Below are 14,710 nucleotides of genomic sequence, written 5' to 3'. Positions count from 1 at the left end.
TACTTTTCTGTTTGCATGTTAGGTTTCAATAATTTTTTTTAGTTCCCCTAAGCACCACATCTCTCTCTATATGTACAAATGTCTAAGTACTCATGCATTTGTATGATTCATATATTTCTTCCCCAACAAACTGTAAACTCCTAAAGGGCAGAAACTTTCTCTAGTGCTGTTTAACACAGTGCCTGCATAAAGTAGGCACTCAATAAACATTTCTGAGTATAGAGATGCATAGGGGTGAAAATAAATTGTACTATCAGAAAGTAGGATGGCTTGCTTTTTCTAGAACAGGAATGGTTAAGCAAGCAGGCTTCAGGGTCTCCATGAAACATGAAAATTTTATGAAAGTGTGTATGTTTATTTAATTATGTACTTTTCTCCCCCTAAGGAATGATCCAACCTTTCATCAGATTTTCAGAGTTCTGTCACCCAAAAAGGTTAAGGACCAGTGTTCTAAACTCAGCCAGAATTTTAAAGATGTACCCATCTAAGGACAAACAACTGGCAAAATATAAAATTTGGTATCTTTTGCAAAACATGTTATTCTGGCATCCATTACAAAATAGCATGTCCTATTATCAAATTTAAGTCCTTGAGATTCTTTCATGGTGCTGACAAATCTGTTTTAAATGTCAGAGTTACTCTAGCCACGCAGGGATTTTTTCCCCGCGGGGGCGAGGGAAATACCTGTGAAGATAAAGCCAGACTGACAAGGACAGGGACATTCTGAGGGCATTTACAGTAGAAAGGAACAAAGAATGAGATTTAGCTCTTCTTTGCCAGCATGTAGCAAGGGCTGGTCTCCTCAAAACATGCATGCCCAATAAAAGACCTTTCAAGTGATACACATAGCCAGACAGAAGGCTCTATAGCTACTCAGACAAAAAGATTCTCTTCCCTGTAAATCAAAACAGGCTTTCCCCTGGACTATGCCAATGAAAGGATCCTATGTCCACTCACCACAATTACTCATCTGTATTTCACAGGAAGCCAACACACACAAAAATGTGTCTCAATATAGAAGCCATTAAGGCTAGATTTCAGAATATATATGCTCCAAACTATTTCAAACCTCCCAGTCCTATTGATTTTACCTCCCAACAGGTCTCAAAACCATCCACTTCCTTAAATCTCCACATCACCACCTTGGCCCAAGCTCCCATCTGCCTTTGCCAGGACTCACATGGTAGCCCCAGGTCTCTCTTTCCCCTACTTCTCTCTTCCACCGTTTCTTCACAGGACAGTTAAGATTCATCTTTACACAATACAAATGTAATCTTGTATTCACCATCCTTCTAAAAACGACTGGGTTTGGGAAACCCAGTTTGGGAAAAAACTAATGTGAATTTTGGTCTATTTTAGCAAAACTTGATAAATTCATTTCCAAGTATATTAAAATCAAAATGACCACCTGCTCAACATGTACAATTACATTACTTAGGGAATGCTGTCAAAGTATGCTAGTAATGAAGAGCGAGAAACTATAGAAACCTATTTATTTAACAATAATCATGAAGTGCCAAATTCTTAAAATATGTAGTGATTCCCACTACCCTTGCCCCCCGCCCCAATACACATACACTCACAAATGTATTTTAAAGTATTTCTCTGTGGTATTGCCTGGGTTTTAAGTGTTGTCCAAGTTGAACCAGTCCTTAATACGGAGGGTAGGAAATCTTTTTCCCTCTCTATTTAAATGATGATTTACTATCCCTGCCTTTTACAGATGTACAGATCTGGATTCAAATCACACAGGACAGCTACCTGCATCCCCCAGCCTCCTTTTCTCATCCAGGCCAAGGGCTTTCCACTTTCCACTCGCATGCAGCCCCATCCCAACCCATCAATCATCTCCCCTGTTTTGTCAAGACTGGAAGTCTGAAACTACATTTTCTCAGATTCCTTTGCCCACTGGGTTCCACTTAGAGAGGCACTCAGGTGAGATCTGAAGGCAGGAGAGACGGGGAGGCAAGTTTGCTTCTGACATAGCTACGGCATTCACTCTAGCACTCCTGAGCAGTAGAAGCCCCCAGCATTAGCTACAGGGGTGGTCCCTCTGGCAGGGGCAGCAAGAGGATTTGCTACATCGGCAGTGCCCATAGCAATGCCAGCAGCAAGCATGGAATCATAAAGGTCAGCTCCAAGGCAGAAGAAGTCTTCGTCCTGCCAGCCCAGGACTGGTACAGCATCCAGATCTCAGGGTGCACCTCCTGCCTTTAGTTCCTCCAGAGCTACTCAAACTTGCATGCAATTTCTCACTTTAATCCCTCTCTGGTGGAAATGCCTACTGGTTAAATGATACAGGCCATTTTCCACAGAGTTATTATGAGGATCAGATGATATATAGCATGTTTTGCTCAGAACTTGAAACATAATAAATGTCAACTATTATCCCTTTGTTCTGTCTAATCATCGTTGCTCATGATTTAGCTCCCCATTTTCAGACCTATGAGGGGAAGGTGTTGCTGACCTTTGTCTCCTTAACCATCAAAGGATTTCAGTGAAGCTGGACCTCGTTTGAGAAAGCTGGGGAACATGACTTGGGGAAACTGGAAGAGGCCAAAGGAAATGAACCAGGGATGGACCAGCAAGTAAGTATCAATAATGGCAGAGAAGAAAGAGGGCTTCATTTTCCCTGATCCATGGTGATATTGATGGTTATCTGAGAACATGACATGAACCTGTCATAATTAGAAAAGTCACTTACAAAATACCAGTATGTAGGTACTCAAAGTGAAACAGTCTCTGTGAAGTAGGAATGAAATGAATTTCACTGGTTAGTCATTTCTAGGTCTTCTCTTGCACCTGTCACATTGCCCAGCCGGCTTTCTAGAAAGTCCTACACTTCTAGATATGGACCACTTTTTTTTTGTAATTAAGTACATTCAAATATAATCACAAAAACAACCTGACCTGCTGGGTAAAATGTAACAGGATCCATGTTTCCTATGTTTTGAAAGGGTTTTACTCAAGTTTATGCAACAACAGTCTGGAGAACAGAGTGCTAAGCCTGAGCTAAGATTTACCTATAATTTTATCTTCTCAGATCAGAACATTTAATATCTTTGATATATAAAAATATATCACTAATGCCATACATATTATTTATATTACATATTATATATACTATATAATATATATCGTTAAAATAGATACCTAAGCTTTTTAACTTATCAGTCTTAAGTGCCATACAGGGAGCAAGTTTCCTACCAGTATTTTATGAAATTATTCTCTGAAATTTAGGCTGTTTAAAGAGAAATGCTTCAGGATGCCTAATTTCATTGTATCTCAAAAAAAAAAAAGCTTTCTGTTACCTTGGGAGGACAGTCAAGATATTGTGAGAATAACTTGTGACAGAACTGTGACTGGGACAGAGAGCTTCTGTTGCAAATTAAAAACCTAGGGGTTACGTTGAGCTCACCTCCTCCTCGTTGGCTGGACAGAGTCATCGCTCCCACAGGAGGGGTTTCGGCGGCGCGTGTAGGGGAACTTCGGGGATTTCATGCGGTCATTGGGAGAGTGGTAGAGTCCACTGCAGGGGAAGAGGAAGGGTCAACAGACGGCCTGGAGGAACAGACACCCCCAGCCCCAGGCTACAGAAGTATTTGCCCCCTCAGGGATATACTGGATCACAGGCACATCGTTCTTTTTGCCGACTAGATTTACTGAAAGAAAAGGGAGGTAAGATCTGGCAAATCAGATCCTAAGAGTCGTTATCTTTCAGGAACGGATTTGTCTCACTGGCCTTCCGATGGTAAGAAATGAACACCCAAGTGATGGTAATAATAACAATTTGCATGTACGACAAACTTACCATACATATGCCACGCACTGACTGAGCTAAAAGCTTTATATTCCTTATCCTAGCAAATCTTCATAACAGCCACAAGCACTGAGTTGCCATTATTAGGCCCACGTAACAGAAAAGAAAGTGGAAATATGGAATGTTTAATTGAGTGGCCCAAGTAAAGATGCTAAGAAGTGGCCAGTTAGGATTTGAACCCCTGGGTCGTTGTAGCTGCGATCCCCATGACTCTAAAGCCGGTAAGGTATAATGCAGGTCTGTTGCTGGTTTGGTAGCTGTGGACTGATAGAAACTAAATATATGGATTATTTTTGTGAATAAAGTTTTTCTAGGATCATTAGTCCTCAAATATACTTTTCAAGTATAGTTTTTTTTTTAAGAACTATACAGTAGAGGGGATTATCATTAATATGTCATTTAGAGTTCAAAACTATACTCTCTTACTCTAAGCCATCATAGCACTATTCCAGGTAGTGTCTTAATACACACTAGTTTCCCTTCCTGTCTTCCAGGAGAAAGTTTCACTTTAGGATACATCCTGTTGATTTCTACTTCGAAAGTTCTCCGTCACGCTGATTTTAGGAATCTGACTGCCTTGTCCACAGCTAGCAACACCCAGTCTCAAAGCAGTTGAATTCCATTATTTAATTGGATTCCATTATTTAATGGCCTGATGGCTAATCCCACAGGCTAATCCCATTTCTACTGTTCGCCTTTAGAAAAACAATGATTCTCTTTACCTCTGGGGGCCGTTGTCTTCCCATGGTGCATGAGATTTGCTTCTTTGGGTATCAGGGCTGTTTTCATTCTTTGCCTTCTTAAAGCTTTAATTTAAAAAAGAAAAAAAAAACATGGAATATATATTAACTGGAGAATAAAAGGAAGTCAACTCACATATTTCCTTCTTCAGTGAAACTGTTTAACAAATGTTTTAAAATGTGTTTTTATACCCGTAACTCATTCTAAAAAGGGTAGGAGGTGACTGCCTAAAGAAATTCACATCTCCAGCAAGTATTTTTGGGCTCCCCTCCACCTTTTTTCTTAGTATTAATTGCTTTAAGTCAACAAAAGCCAGGTCATCCACTGTTAGGAAACTTGGAAGACAAGTCTACCTGCAGGACAGGAAGCAAGGGCTAGGGCAGAGGCAAGAAAAGAAAGCTGACAAGAAAGGAAAGCTGGGGTATGAGGGCTCCTGAGGCCGGCTCCTTCTTTTCAGCTCTGGACTTCGGTCTAAATCTGCACAGGTGGATCAGCTGTGGACAAGTTCAGGCTACCCAACCCCACCTCTCCCAGCCCCCAGCTTCCGCCCTATGGTGGCTTTCATCCTTCCAAATCAGAAGGATTTCCAAATGCTATTTCCTGACCCAGTATCATCTTTCTGCCCGAAGAATGTAAATATAACTGAGCTGTTATTCAATCTCAACAAATTGTTTTCAACACACGTGGGGAGATACAGAGGAAAGGACTCATCAGAAGCCCTGGGCCTCCACTGAGGGAGGGGAGCTGTATCACCTCTCACATCCCCAGAGTCTCAGCCCCAGGAAAAGATAGAGCTACTTAATTTCTCACATTTAACCCTGGATTTCTGAGGAATCCCCTATATAAGTTGTCCTCGAACATGGTCATAGCAGGGTTCTTTATAACAGTCAACAAAGAAGAGAGAGGGGAAAAAATGATAAGGTCATTTCAAAAAAGGAAAATAAACTTGTATCCTAGGAGACTACACCCATACAGGAATTAATATAAAGCTAAAAAATTATGTATTTGACAAAGGCACTTAACTCATCATATTAGCATATAGTAGGTAGGTTTTAATTTCTGACCAATACATTCTTTTGATTAAATAATCTTTGGAAGATCAAGTGCCCAAAAACCTTTTTTACTTTTTTACTTTTACTTTTGAGGTGAGAAGTAATAAATACAATACATACTTAATAGTAGGAAGTGTGCATGTTTAATAAATGAGAAAGAAAAAGGGAGATTGAGAAATTCAAAAGGGAGATGAAAGGGGAAATGGGAGAGCAGACAAAAGTTAGAGAAAAATGAAATCCTAATTTCATTTTATTTATTTTATTTTATTCATTTATTCATTTAATTATCTGCATTCACTCCCTGAGCCATTTCTCATCTGGAACTTGAGTGGGAAAATCGGGCAGCACTTCAGGTATCAGTCCTATTGGCAAGAATACAGTTGTAGGGGCGCCTGGGTGGCTCAGTGGTTTAAGCTGCTGCCTTCAGCTCAGGTCATGATCTCGGGGTCCTGGGATCGAGTCCCGCGTCGGGCTCTCTGCTTGGCGGGGAGCCTGCTTCCTCCTCTCTCTCTCTCTCTCTCTCTCTGCCTGCCTCTCTCCCTACTTGTGATCTCTATCTGTCAAATAAATAAATAAAATCTTTAAAAAAAAAAAAAAGAAGCTTGCTTCCCAGCAATGCTCAATAAAAAAAAAAAAAAAAAAGAATACAGTTGTAAAGGGGACTGAACTCCTTCTGTACATTCTAAAAAGGCTTGGGATCTGAATTTCATGGCAGATTACTGTTCTTATGTTGGATTTAGCATAAGCATACCCTGTACGTACAGATTAAGCTGACACTCTGTACACAGCTGTGAGGCTGACAGAGGCCAGCTAGGCCAACTAAAGTGCATGCAAAAAAGGCAAAGACCCTGTCATTCCAGAAAGAATCCATGAAGGGAGTGTCTCGGAACTAAACAAAAGACAACGTAAGCAAACCCTGGGGCAAACACCACAATTCTGAGAATCCTCCTATCTTAGAATTCTTTTGCTAGGAAATTATAAACTGTACTCCTCCACGTAGCCCCAAACCAACTGAATGAAGACGCCACTATTTACTAACGAGATGGAGCAGACGATCAAAGAAGTCTGTCAGGGTCATGTATTTCTGACTGCTTGGACTCAGAAGCTAGTGCTATAGACAAAGTGAGCTGATGAAAGCTGCTCATTGTACTTCTCAAATGCTGTTCCCCGGACATAATTGGAGATAGGAAAAACTGACGCTGAAACAGTATCTTCACAGAGAACAAGGCTGATCTTTCATGGAAACAAGCCATGTAATATACTGAGAGAAGTTCTTTCCACTGGGGAATGCTGCTGGGAAAATTGATGCAGAAGACCGTGACACCTCTTCATACATATGCAATCACTGACTTCCGGAGCCCTGCGCCTCTAAATGCTGTAAGCCCTCTTCCCAGGGCCACAGTTCAGTGCACCGCGGTAATGAACACAGTACATTAAACATGAATATCATCGACTTTATTTCACAGGTCCCTCTGAGTAAGTCCATTATAGCATGCCATTTTAAAAATCACGTGGAACTGTCCCCCTGCTGCCGAGAATGGGACCACAGACTGTCTGTGAGTTCACCATGCTGTGGCAGCAGGAGCATTTCCTTCAGATGAGAGAGGCAGGTCCTGCTGTTTATACTCCACCGGCATTTTAAATGATTCTTTGGCTCACACACTATTTCAACCAAAAGTATGAACTATCATCAAAGTAAAAAGATTCTTCACCTTGCCAACAGGAAAAAGCCTTTTTGTGACAGCATACCGTTGTGTGTTCTTTCACTTAACCGACTGACCTTTTTATTGGTGAAGGTGCAATAATTTTAGTCGTTCCTTCATTTTCTCCACTGTCCATGTTTGCTGTTACCCGATTTATGCTGTTTGAACCTAGTAGCAAAGAGCGGTAAGGAAAGATGGAAGAAAAGAATGGTGAAAAACAAACAAACAAAAAACCACACAGAAGCCAAAAAGTTATTTTAAAAATGCAACTTTAGGGACATAATGACACATTTTATTTTATTTTTTTTTTAAGATTTTATTTATTTGGGGGAGCCTGGGTGGCTCAGTGGATTAAGCCGCTGCCTTCGGCTCAGGTCATGATCTCAGGGTCCTGGGATCGAGCCCCGCATGGGGCTCTCTGCTCCGCGGGGAGCCTGCTTCCTCCTCTCTCTCTGCCTGCCTCTCTGCCTACTTGTGATCTCTCTCTCTGTCAGATAAATAAATAAAAAAAAATTTATTTATTTGACAGATAGAGATCACAAGTTGGCAGAGAGGCAGGCAGAGAGAGAGGAGGAAGCAGGCTCCCCGCGGAGCAGAGAGCCCGATGCGGGGCTCGATCCCAGGATCCTGAGATCATGACCTGAGCCGAAGGCAGAGGCTAAACCACTGAGCCACCCAGGCATCCCATGAGCGTTTTATTAATAAATTATAATTCTAAATAAATAATGAATCACCCAATAAATCTAAGGTATTATTCCCTAACATGTACTAAGCCCTCAACATAACAGCATCTACGAGGGTCTTAGATATGACACCACTTGAAAATGGGCCCTTTTGAAATTTTAAGAGTTAACTAAGCCCCCATATCGTGGATATTCTTTAGACTGCTGAAATAGGATTCTAAAATATTTAGTAGTATATATTGGTATGTAAGACCTAATGATCAGTCCCTGATTAACTATCGTGAAGAAATTACTGTTTTTGGCATGCCATGATAGCCCCCAATCTAAATCAAAGCAAAAATATTCCAATTCATAATGCAAACGGCAAAAAAAGAGAAATACGGATGTTATTTCTATTACTCACGTGTTAAAAAAAAAAGTTTTCAATTTTTTTTTTATACAAACATCTCTAAAAGCCTAAAACTGTTTAAAAGCTACTATTCCACATATCTGCATCCATGCTAGACATACCAGCAGAGGGAGCCCCCAGCAGACACAATGTTAGAAATCATGCTCCAAATAAAGATAAGTAGCCAGGCCCACCCGGGGAAGTCTGGATCCCATTCTCAGGACACAGGCTGATAAGCCTGCAGGGGTGACATGTGAGCACTGATGGTGTGCGCCCCACTCTGGGAAGTACAGGGGAGACCAGCAAGGGGATGCCCAAAGTCCTCCATTCAATTAACTCCATGTGACATGCAGGTGTCGGACTGGCATCTTGCAGAAATATGTCCAGAGTTCAAGTCCTTTGATCCAAAGTGTAACCACCATTAAGCACTTACATTTTTTTAATCATCGGGTGAGTCTGTAATACTAGTAAAAGCTAATATTTATTGAGCACTTACTATGTGTCAGGTGCTATCCCAAGCACTTCATTTACTTATATAATTTTCAAAATAACCCTATAAGGTAGATACTAATATTATCCCTATTTTTAAAAATAAGAAAAATGGGCCTTTCCCAAGGTACCATAGACCATGAATGAGGGGACCAGCTTTGAAACCCAGCAGTCCAGCTCTAGAGACCTAAGCTCTAAACCACCATGATACATGGCTTTCCATGTGCCATGTGCACCCGACTCTCAAACAGTTCAAAGGTCAGCGTAAATAGGGGTGCCCAGAGTGCCTGGGTCGTTCAGTTGGTTGGGTGACTGCCTTCGGCTCGAGTCATAATCCTGGAGTCCTGGGATCGAGTCCCGCATCGGGCTCCCTGCTTGGCCGGGAGTCTGCGTCTCCCTCCCTCTTCTCGTGCTATCTTCTCTCTCTCTCACACCCTCTCTCTCTCAAATAAATAAAATCTTAAAAAAGATAAAAATCTATAAACAAACAAACAAACAAACAGGGTCGCCTGAATGGCTCAGTCGGTTAAGTATCTGCCTTCGGCTCTGGTCATGATCCCCGGGTCCTGGGATTGAGACCCACGTCTGGCTCCCTGTTTGGAGAGGAGTCTGCTTCTCCTTCTGCCCCTCCTCCCACTCATGTGCACGTGCACACACACGCGCTCTCACTCTCTCTCCAATAAATAAAATCTTTAGGAAAAAAAGTTAGTGTAAATTAAGGGTCCATTGGAAGAGACATACTCTTCAGAACATTTGGAGGCATGTTTGACAACTCATCAGGAAAAATGAACATTAATGAATACTCCTTGGACAGAGAGAATGGTGGTTTCAACAAAGAGCTTCTAAAACTATCATAGTAAGAAATTCGACTTAGATTCAGTATCTGAATTTTATTCCTATTTTGGAATCTTGAAATGGAAAGGCAAGTCTGATATTTTTGTGCCCTAAAGGTAAGTTCATGTTGGAGCAATATTCAGAATCTAAGCTTTAAGAAAGCTGTTTGGAATCTACAGAAAATGTCACCAGCTACAATGAATGGGACAAAACCAGTTCCCGTGACATGGGAGGTTGGCAGTGGCCGGTCATTGTCTATTCTGCCATAACCATTAATAACAGTCCCAAGGGCAGATTCCCAAAGTTGCAGGCTCAGATACGAGCTGGAGCTGCTTCTCCACAGTGCAGCTCCATGTGGGACAGCCCTGGGCCCTGGCAGGAGGGGTTAATTCATCCGTGCTCTAGACAGTAGGTGTGCCCCGACCTTAATATTTTTACTGTTCCTAATAAACTTTTTTAAAATGTGGTATTGTTTTCAGCAGGTACTAGTAATTTATAATGTAAATGAAGGGACCTATACTAAACTAGGGCCGTTTCCCCACCACCACCACTAGGAGAGGAAGAAACACAGCCGAGAGCCCAATGCCCAGCGCCAATAACACGGACGGAAGCAGCACTGAGAGAAAGTGAACATCATGGGAACAGAAGCCCTGTGCGACTAGCCTAAGAGTAAGCCCAGGTCTGCTTCTCTTCTCATCTCTCTTTTTTTTTTTTTTTTTAAAGATTTTATTTATTTATTTGACAGATAGAGATCACAAGTAGGGAGAGAGGCAGGCAGAGAGAGGAGGAGGAAGCAGGCTCCCTGCGGAGCAGAGAGCCCGATGCGGGGCTCGATCCCAGGACCCTGGGATCATGACCTGAGTGAAAGGCAGAGGCTTTAACCCACTGAGCCACCCAGGCGCCCCTCTCTTCTCATCTCTTTAGGCTGATTATTAGTCCTCTCTTACTACCGATCACCTCAGAGAGAGTGAGAGTGTTTAACCCTTTTGCCTCATTTCCTTCTGTCTGAATCTTCTGACAAACTAATAAACAGGTAGACAAATCCAGGAATACTTTCAAATAGAAAAGTTTCAAACTATGTATGTGTATATATTTTCTAAATAAACCCCTGGTTTATTTGGACGTTATTCACAACGTCCAAATAATTTTTGACATGAAACATAAGATGAATGTTTTTCCAAAAGAATTTCAGTTTTAAAAAAACTCCACATACACGCTGTCTCTCAAACACTCAGCAACAGTTTAGCCAGGCTTCTTCAAAATAAATTGTTTGACTGTCAAGACTATTTTACTAGGGGCGCCTGGGTGGCTCAGTGGGTTAAGCCGCTGCCTTCGGCTCAGGTCATGATCTCAGGGTCCTGGGATCGAGTCCCGCATCGGGCTCTCTGCTCAGCAGGGAGCCTGCTTCCCTCTCTCTCTCTCTCTGCCTGCCTCTCTATCTACTTGTGATCTCTCTCTGGCAAATAAATAAATAAAATATTTAAAAAAAAAAAAGACTATTTTACTAACATAACAGTCATAGAATTTTCATGTGCACAGCATAAACAAATAAGGTATTGGCAGTAATAAAATCTAATTCAAGGTTCTTTTATATTCAAAACAGCGGACTACTAACCAGGAATCTATTGAAATGTATTCCTCTTCTCTATAACTACGTGAGCTGGACAAGCCTGGGGTTTAAAAAGATTATGAGGAAAAGAGAGTACGGGGTTGGGGGGAAGCTACTTATAAGCATGAACTTTGTGGGAGCATTTCTGAAGGATACCCTCGTATAATACTCATTTGCTAACTATAACTTGGACTTTTCTATTCATAGATGTAAGACTCTGAAAAAGCCCTAATTGGGCAATATTTATTACCTTCCTGTATGTTGCTAAAGGTGCACTTAAAAGTAATAACTATACTTTTAAAATGCTATATTTTAGCTAATTAGGTCAAACTAGTGAGATGTTACAGTACCGTTTGAGAAGAAAGGTAAGCAATTCAGTCAAGCTGGGTTGTGTTGGTTACTGAACTCTACCAAAGCGAGAGAAATCGATACACATTATTGAGGTTTCCTTTTTTTTTTTTTTAATTTCATTTATTTGTCTGCGAGAAGGAGAGTATGAGTGGGGTGAGGGGCAGAAGGAGAGGGAGAAGCAGACTACCCACTGAGCTGGGAGCCCAACACCCGGCTTGATCTCAGGAACCCAGGGTCATGACCTGAGCCAAAGTCAGACACTTAACTGACTGAGCCCCCCAGGCATCCCATTATTGAGGTTTCCTGACTCTCCATGTTGCTGATATGTACTCTTGTTTTCCTTTCCAAGCCTCTTTTCCCCCAACCCCATCCTAGCACCTTTCAGAACCATCCCTTGTACATTAGCTCAGATGCCTGGGCTATGGAGAAACAAACCCATCACACTAAAAGGCTGTGTTTTCAAGTATTACTGGCCAGAGAACAGTTCCATTGTAAAGACGAAAAGAAGCCAAATATTAACTAAAATAATTAACTGATCACAAGGGAATTCCAGGCACTGCTCTAGGAGGTCTTTTCAGGGTGGAAAAATCCTTTTCCCTCACTCCTTTTTCACTGTAAATTATAACAGACCACCAGAAAAGAATATAACATATAGATACAAACAGTTTAACAAATAATTATAAAATGAACGGCTATTTAGCCATTATCTACTTCAAGAAATAAAATATTGAGGGCAATTTTCCTACATTACACAAATCACTCCATTTGGGGCAAACAACTGTTTTCCATCTAAAATATCTAGAGATATGAATTATGAAATATGAATTATGTATATATTTAATAAAATATACACTAAAATTATTTTTTCATTATTAGTAAGTGTTTAGGCCACAAAATCTTAATAAAATGAAGGACACATTACTGTACTGCTCCCGGACTATTAGCACAGTGCTTTACCTGTGGTAGGCATCAATCAACAAAGGTCTACTCTAATGGACGTGCTTGTTTCTATTTTTTCCACTAGAAGGGAACATTCAAGATAATGATGTTATTTTGTAGATGTGTGAAAACTAAGTCCCCCCCCCCCCAAAAATCTGTATGTGGAGCTATGGGAAATGCAGAAAGAGGACCTGTAGCCATATCCTACAGGACTAGGCTACTTCTTAGAGTTCTAAAAACTACCTTCTGCCATAACTCACTGTTCTTCTAAATGACAGCTGTAGATTATAATAGAAATCAGTTACTGATATATGGTTATTAAGGCTCCTCGTAAATCTGTATTTTATTTTAGATAAAGTATTAATGATGCCCCTGCTTGTGCTCTCTCACTCTCTCAATCAAGTAAGTAAGTAAAATCTTAAAAATATATATATTAATGCTAGCAAGACCACTTACAGTTAGGAACACCCAATTCATTACACATGGTATTCACATTAAAAAGACAACGGGCTTTATTTCAAGAGGCTAGTCCCATTTAGAAGAGTAGCTCATCAGGGGACTGCCACTGTTTATTAAGGAGCCATATCTAATTCCTTCTCTGGGCTGTCAGTCACTGCAGCTTAATATGGGCGCACACAACTCCCTACCGTTTAGGCAAGACTACAATGCCAGCATCCAAGGCTCTATGGCATTTTGCTTGTTCATTTTCAACACCCTATATGCAAACGCTTCCAGCCCATGTGCATCAGACCACTATTAGGCTTTTGTGTGGTTTGGTTCTGTTCACGTTTGAGTGCCCTCACCTTAAAGGACCCTTGCCTTCAGTTTAGGAGGAGTGGCTGTCAGAAACAGAATCAACTTTCCCAGAATCTATTTAGCTACTTGATCTGGAGGCAATTCTTAAAAGTCAGCCCTATGATGTCAAGATTTGGTGATGAATATACATGGATTTTCAGTTATAAAAACACTTTGCATTTAAATGGTACTAGGGGTCTCACAAAATCTGTAGCTCAATTTGACACCTGTCAACCTAAATTAAATTTTTGATGTTATTTAAATGCTGCCAATGCTTTTAATTTACAGACTGGGCATGAGGATGAATGTGTGACGTTAAATGAAAAAAGATGTCTTTGGCAAGTGAAAATGCCTTATTTGGTTGTATGAGGGAAAGGACAAATAGCCAGTAAATAAAGCAGGACTGTAATATATAAATGATTTCATTAAAAGAACTCTCAAATATGATAAATTTGTAAATTTTGAGGTTTAAATTTTATCCCATTTATTCACTTTTTTCTTATCTAAATTAAAATAAAAAACCCTGTATCTGATGCTTAAGACAAATAATCAAGACAGATTATAACCATTCCCAACACAATAACTGCGTATTAGGTTTCAGTAAAACTAATCTGATTTTACATTAGCTAACCCAATGCAATTTATCAGGGGAAAAAGTGCTGTTCATGAATTAAGAACAAACTAATAATTGGAAATACAGCTTAGGTCTAGTTGTCACACTGACAGTACAAAGTCATTTTTGTCTTGGTCTCACCAACCTTAGACTGAGTACTATGGAAAAATAGCAGAAAGTATGGCAAATTCGAAAAATAAGACATTTTTCTAACATCACAAATTATGGTTCAACAGGAAAATTTGGCAGAACAGTCATTCATTAAAGTAGGTAAAACAAAACTGAGTCTCCGAGTGTGTTTTACACAATTTAGAAAATGTAAGTTTTTCAGCATCTAATGGCTAAGTTCAAATGCCTGACATCAGCCCATTCATGGCAAACAGGCAGCCAGATCCCTGCTTTCTTTCTTTCTTTCTTTCTTTTTTTTTAAGGAGGGAGGGGCAGAGGGAGAGAGAGAATCTTAACCGGGCTCTGTGCCCAGCACAGAGCTTAACGTGGGGCTCAATCTCATGACTTTGAAACCATGACCTGAGCCAAAATCTAGAGTCGAATTCTTAACCAACTGAGCCACCCAGGTACCCCAAGATCCCTGCTTCTCTTTTCTTTCTCTCTTTTTAAGATTTTATTTATTTATTTGACAGAGAGAAAGAGAGAAACAGTGAGAGCAAGAACACAACAAGCAGGGGGAGTGGG

The 14,710-nt window shown here is 40.6% G+C and overlaps 1 protein-coding gene across 2 annotated transcripts in view; it reads right to left on the bottom strand.

Annotated features, from left to right (window-relative positions):
- Window positions 1–14,710, bottom strand: part of EPB41L4A (erythrocyte membrane protein band 4.1 like 4A) — a 257,445-nt gene that overhangs the window by 42,925 nt on the left and 199,810 nt on the right. For both annotated transcript variants that reach the window (XM_046000708.1, XM_046000707.1), the window contains exons 14-16: window positions 7,394–7,484; window positions 4,543–4,626; window positions 3,419–3,529 (exon numbers count right to left, since the gene is read on the bottom strand). In XM_046000708.1, coding sequence (XP_045856664.1) covers window positions 3,419–3,529; window positions 4,543–4,626; window positions 7,394–7,484 — 286 coding nt within the window. The remainder of the gene's footprint in view (window positions 1–3,418; window positions 3,530–4,542; window positions 4,627–7,393; window positions 7,485–14,710) is intronic.

The sequence above is a fragment of the Meles meles genome, chromosome 3 (assembly GCF_922984935.1).
Source record: "Meles meles chromosome 3, mMelMel3.1 paternal haplotype, whole genome shotgun sequence".
In the NCBI taxonomy this organism is placed as follows: domain Eukaryota; kingdom Metazoa; phylum Chordata; class Mammalia; order Carnivora; family Mustelidae; genus Meles; species Meles meles.
Note: the sequence above shows the minus strand (reverse complement) of the source record. Positions and strands in the feature narration are given on the sequence as shown.